Below are 6,351 nucleotides of genomic sequence, written 5' to 3'. Positions count from 1 at the left end.
CCCCCCACACACAGAGTTCCCGCTAAGAGTAAGACCAGGTCGTCCTCTCCTTCGCTCTCCCCTGGGGTTTCCTGCCAGATCTCGTGCAGTATAACATTGGATGTCTGCTTCCTCCGACACGCCTGACATTCCTCCATCAATCACCCTCACACTGTGGCACTGTGTTTTTCTCACACTCACAGATGTTGAACACCCCCCGGGGAAGTGCCACTGATTGTTACAGTTACAGTGTCTTTAGGCCATTCACAAAGGGGGGACATTACTCGTTCAAGTGCAGTAGAAAATGGGCTGATTCATGTCACGCTCATAACTGTGCCTGATCTACAACAGGGAACTGCTGCTTTTTATTTCCTAATCCTTACTATTATCATTTTCCTCTACTTCTTTTGTATGTTTGTCACTCTCTTGTGACCTGCTATTTCTGGGGTGCCTTGATAGTTGAAGCAGACCTCGCGCTGTTGAAGCTAAAGAGGTGAGCAGAGTAAGTCTGATTCCCAGTAAAGACTTCTCTGTTGACACCCACCACTTGGCGCTCATATGACCTTATGCAGTTGCGAGAGCCGTAAAACCCTCTACTATAATTTTTTTTTAAAATAGATGTTGAACCAGCGTCTGTGATGCAGCGTTTTAAGGCACTCAGCCTTCGCTCGCATGCAGGAGACCTAAGTTTGATTCTAGAGCAGGGAGAAGAAATAATAATAATAATTGTCACCGAGTAACTGGGTCGTTCTTCTGTGAGGAGCGTTAGGGCACTCCGCCTTCGATCGCATGCAGGAGACCCGAGTTCGATCTCCGAGAAATAATAATAATAATTGTCACCGAGTAACTGGGTCGTTCTTCTGTGAGGAGCGTTAGGCCACTCCGCCTTCGCTCGCATGCGGGAGACCCGAGTTCGATCTCCGAGAAATAATAATAATAATTGTCACCGAGTAACTGGGTCGTTCTTCTGTGAGGAGCGTTAGGCCACTCCGCCTTCGCTCGCATGCGGGAGACCCGAGTTCGATCTCCGAGAAATAATAATAATAATTGTCACCGAGTAACTGGGTCGTTCTTCTGTGAGGAGCGTTAGGCCACTCCGCCTTCGCTCGCATGCGGGAGACCCGAGTTCGATCTCCGAGAAATAATAATAATAATTGTCATCGAGTAACTGGGTCGTTCTTGTTCTACTGGGATGTTGTATCCCTCTCATCCTGGGGTTGGCCCTAACAGGCACGGTCGGAAGCCCGCCTCCTAATAGGTGGTGGCCATTGAAGGTTCGGTTCAGTTTCTGGAGGCTTTAGTAGGCACTTTATAAATCAGGGATGCCAAATGATTTTTGAAAAAAACCCTGAAAATGAGCGGATCATCACGTCTCATGATCTCACCTAAGACGAACCTTGTAAAGGTATTAAATGAGCACACAAAAACACCTCTCTTACCTCTCCCCTTTACTCTGCAAGGGTTTGGGGACTTTGTTTCATCAATTCCAGTAATGTTATATCTGTCTTGAGAAGAAGGACCTTATGGTAGTGACTTGTTCTTCAGGGATGCCAAATGATTTAAAAAAAAAAAAAACCACACCTGAGATTTGGCATCCCTAATAAATAGACCAAGTGACCGAAGCGATCGCTCGACCCCGGGCTTTGAAAACAAACGGGTTTTTTGTTTTTGAAGACCATCATCCGTCCGTTTTATTGGGTTTCCCCATCCCAGGGAGGAAAACCCGACTAGCTACCCCCCCCCCACCCCACCTCAAACCGACAGAACCGAACAGATGATGCCAATGTACACCGTTTATACAGTCGCTTTTAAGGACAAGCGGGCTAACCCAGATTTCGGGGGTTTCCAGAAATCTTGACCTACACCAAAAGTGGGCATTGCCCTACCTATAGGATAGGAGAAGTTTGGTTTCATTGGTGTGTATATTTGTTTGGTTATAGAGAAAAGTTTCCTTGTCTTTTGAAGAAACTGAACAAGGGGCATAAACTTTACCTTCGATTTTCTCAGAACAGCATTTTTCGGGATAGCCCTCGGATCTTGTGTTTAATAAAAATCGACCATATAATTTATCTGTTCTAAATTGTATCAGTGGGAGCGTAAAAAAACACCTACATTACTTCTCCCTCCCTCCCCCTCATCCCGCCCCCCTCCCAGACGTGGTGGAGCTGTCTGACGAGCGGGGCGTGGTGAAGAACCTCCGGAGTTTCCCTCAGGAGTACGCCAAGGAATACCTCCGGGACAGAGAGACGCTCATCCTGCTGCGGGTGGACAGTGAGTGACTGTGTGTAACTATATATATTTCCATCTATGGACCCAAAGGCCATGTTTTTTTGCTCTAAAATCGTCAATATTCGACCTACGAATCTGAAATTTCTTGACTTTTCCTGATTTGACCCCCTGCCTGACCACCCCAAATTTTGTTACTCTCACGTGCATTGTTTACTCACCCCGGAATGCCTCCCCTGAATTTTGAGATTTATATCTTTGGGGTTCATTTGGACCCCCTAATAGATAGAGTGAAAATATGGTGAAACCACCAATTTCTTGCTTTGGAGTCTGGACTCCATAGCGATATCTACACAGCTGTCGCATTTTGGCTTTTGGTGTTGTAGAAACGTATTAATCCTGCTATAACAACTTGCTCTTTTTATCCATACAACGTGAATTCTAGAAATCAAAATGAATCTTCAAATCAGTGCTCTTTGAGAGACAGCTTTTGGTCCAGTTGTACACCAAGGTACTTGGGATAGTCCTCATGTTTGATGTTGGTTCCATTTCTTAAGGTTTACCTGACCTGCTGTAACCTTGTTTTTGAAGCTGAAGAGTCCAAAAACAGTCTTGTCTGTGTTGATCTCCATCTTCCATAGCTGGCAGTAGGACGAGATAGTAGTCAGGTCTTCGTTGATGGCTCGGTCCAGTGCTCTCGTGTCTTCCTTTGCTCCAGATGAGCAAGTCGTCAGCGTAGAGTGCTTTCTGACAGAAGATGACATCGGGCAACAGGAAGAGGGTACAGCTGAGTACTGACCCTTGTGGAAGGAATTCCTCGAGTGTCCTCTGTGAAGAAATTTTGTTGTAACATGATGTCTGGATAGTTCTGCAAGACAGAAAGTTCTTGATCCAGCTGTACATCCTTCCTGCTATCCCAAGCTTTTGCATTTTGAAGAACAGTCCCTGACTCCACGCACGGTCGTACGCCTGCCTCAGGTCGATGAAGAAGGTAACAAAATTGTCTTTATCTTGAAAGGCATCGCTGGTCTTCTGGGCAAATCTGATGAGGTGGTCCATAGTTCTTTCGCCTTTCCTGAATCCTGCCTGCGATGTGCTGATTGTGCCGGTGTTTTCCATCCACCAGTACAGTCTGTCGTTGACCATTCTCTCGACGACCTTACCCAGGCATGATGTTAAAGAGATTGGTCCATAGCTTGAAGGCTGGCTTGCTGGTTTGTCCTTCTTCAGTATATTATTGGTGTGATGTTTGCCGTCTTCCTTTCTGTTGGGAGCTGTCCCTTGTTCCGGGTCCTGTTGAAGAAGTCCAGGAGTATGGAGAGTCTGTCAGGTTGAGGATCATCTCATTGGTGATGTGGTCTGGTCCTGAGACCTTTCTCTTTTTACACTTTTTGAGGGCTGCCTTCAATTCCGTCAGAGTCAGAGTAAACTCCTTCTCAATAATCTCTAACACCTGAGTTCAGATTGCTCACGTCTTATTGCTCATTTGCCATTGCTTCATCATAGTTCCACTTTTTAAGATACAGTACAATCTTTATGAGGGAGGAAAACGTACCATCATTGCAATCAAGTGTATCAGGACCCACATAAAAATAAGTAGGCCTACTCTGGTCATCATTTACTTGAGGCTCCAGTCTAACAAAATCATGCAATTGTGGTGTTTGTTGTTGTTCAGTTGTTTGTAAAAAGTGCTAAAAAAAATGAAAATTAAACAATGGATAATTTGACAGACATAATAATGAAAAAACAATAGATAAAACATAAGGGGTCTTTTTGGACCCAACAGGTAAAAGTAGGTATTTTCCACTATCTGCCTTCTTCATGTCAGGGGGTCCGCTTGGACCCCAAGTGAGAGAAATAGGAGATTACCACTACAACTATTAGAAGTAAGGGGGTTTGCCTGGACCCCAAGTGACAACTACAACTCCTATCAGAAGTAAGGGGGTTTGCGTGGACCCCAAGTGACAACTACAACTATTAGAAGTAAGGGGGTTTGCCTGGACCCCAAGTGAGAGAAATAGGAATATTTAGGTAGGGTATGAAATAGGGTTAAGGTGTGTCCCATCCATCGTCACGTTCTTAGTCCTATTTCTACTTCTATTTTTCTATATCCTTTTGTCCTGTCCTTTGCCACAGCTCTTCATTTCTTATTCTATCCGGCCACTTAATTCTTAGAATACTCCTCATACATTGTTTGTCAATTGTTTCCCCAGATTTCCCCATGTCCGAAGAGAACGGGTCTTCGTCCAACAAAGCTGTGTACACACCTCTGCTGTCTAGTCTGATGAGTAACCCGGACTTCATTGGTGAGTTGTTGTTGTGAACACACCTCGGCTGTCTAGTCTGGTGAGTAACCCGGACTTCATTGGTGAGTTGTTGTAAGGCTGTGAACACACCTCGGCAGTCTAGTCTGATGAGTAACCCGGACTTCATCGGTCAGTTGTTTTTGCTACTGACCCCACGACACGGTGTTAGTTTTTCGTTCATTTCAACATGGAGGTTAAAGGGTATAATATTATGGTCGCTTTTAAGGACAAGTGGGCTAACCCGGATTTCAGGGATTTTCAGAAATCTTTACCTACACCAAAAGTGGGCATTACCCTACCTATAGAAGAAGTTTGGTTTCATAGGTGGGTATATTAAATTTGTTTGGTTATAGCTGAATGTTGTTGTGAGCGATTCAGTAGCATCTGAGTGTTAACTCTTCTGCATGATGCCATTCGGTAATAGCTGCATGTCTGTTCTAACTGTTGTCTGGAGGAGTAGAGGCAATTAGGTGTGTGGGGTAGCTTGGGAACAAAACATCCCCTTAAATCAGTTAGTTTTCTACAGAAGAACATATAATGTTCCACTGTCTCTGAAGGGTAGTCACATAGTGGGCAGGCAGCAGACTGCTTTACTCCAATTCGGTTGAGATGTTGGTTGAGGGGTAGGCTACATGTTGAGTTCTAAGTTGGAAGATTATGGATAAAGAAACTGAATAAGGGGCAAAAACTTTACCTTCGATTTTCTCAAAGCAGCATTTTTTCGGGATAGCCCCCTTGTGCTTAAAAGAGACCATATATATGCCTTGGTACTTGTTGGGAATCAAATCTTTTCTATATTTATGTTTTATATGTTGGTGTTTTTACATCCCCATCAACGCAATGTAGGTCGTTTAGAAGATGGGGTTCAGGGCCAACCCGGGCTGAGAGGGATACAACATCTCAGCAGATAGCCCAAAATACGTGCACCGTACTCAATAAAAATTCTTCCCACTTGGGAATCGAACTAGAGTCCCCTGGATGCTACATCACAGACACCGGTTCAGATCTCTTTGTGTCAATGATCTGTCAAAACTGACATACTCTTACGCCGGAGTCGTTTAATTAGATTTCTTTCTCTCCCAGACTGGGTCAGACATCCCGTTTGTTGCAATGAGATTTCTTTCTCTCCCGGACATCCCGTTTGTTACAATGAGAATTCTTTCTCTCCCAGACATCCCGTTTGTTACAATGAGATTTCTTTCTCTCCCAGACATCCCGTTTGTTACAATGAGATTTCTTTCTCTCCCAGACATCCCGTTTGTTGCAATGAGATTTCTCTCTCTCCCAGACATCCCGTTTGTTACAATGAGATTTCTTTCTCTCCCAGACATCCCGTTTGTTACAATGAGATTTCTTTCTCTCCCAGACTGGGTCAGACATCCCGTTTGTTACAATGAGATTTCTTTCTCTCCCAGACATGCCGCTTGTTACAATGAGATTTCTTTCTCTCCCAGACTGGGTCAGACATCTCGTTTGTTACAATGAGATTTCTTTCTCTCCCAGACATCCCGTTTGTTGCAATTATAAGAATACTTTCTCTCCCAGGGCATCCCGTTTGTTGCAATGAGATTTCTTTCTCTCCCAGACATCCTGAACCCACCCAAAGATGACGACACACTGTCAGAAATCTCCTCCAAATCCTCGCGCCGACGATCCTCCACGTTTGAGATCGACGACTTCCGGTCCACGAGGAGCAAGGGCAAGGTCAGCTCCACACACTCGGGGAAAAAGCCGGGCTCCAGGCGAGGGCAGAGGGCGCCTCTACGGAAAAGTGCCAATACCTCATCATAACTTCACCAATCAAGCGATAAACAATAATAAATGGGATGTGGAAATTTGC

At 44.8% G+C, this 6,351-nt stretch overlaps 1 protein-coding gene across 2 annotated transcripts in view; it reads left to right on the top strand.

Annotated features, from left to right (window-relative positions):
• The window catches only part of LOC106011355, a 15,420-nt gene extending 9,069 nt beyond the window's left edge, over positions 1–6,351 (top strand). For both annotated transcript variants that reach the window (XM_035968907.1, XM_013080683.2), the window contains 3 exons: positions 2,134–2,250; positions 4,419–4,511; positions 6,097–6,351. In XM_035968907.1, the coding sequence (XP_035824800.1) occupies positions 2,134–2,250; positions 4,419–4,511; positions 6,097–6,302 (416 nt within the window). In that variant the 3' untranslated portion in view covers positions 6,303–6,351. The remainder of the gene's footprint in view (positions 1–2,133; positions 2,251–4,418; positions 4,512–6,096) is intronic.

Source organism: Aplysia californica, unplaced genomic scaffold, assembly GCF_000002075.1.
Source record: "Aplysia californica isolate F4 #8 unplaced genomic scaffold, AplCal3.0 scaffold00096, whole genome shotgun sequence".
Classification (NCBI taxonomy): Eukaryota; Metazoa; Mollusca; class Gastropoda; order Aplysiida; family Aplysiidae; genus Aplysia; species Aplysia californica.
The sequence above is the reverse complement of the archived record's forward strand: the minus strand, read 5'-3'. Positions and strand labels throughout refer to the sequence as shown.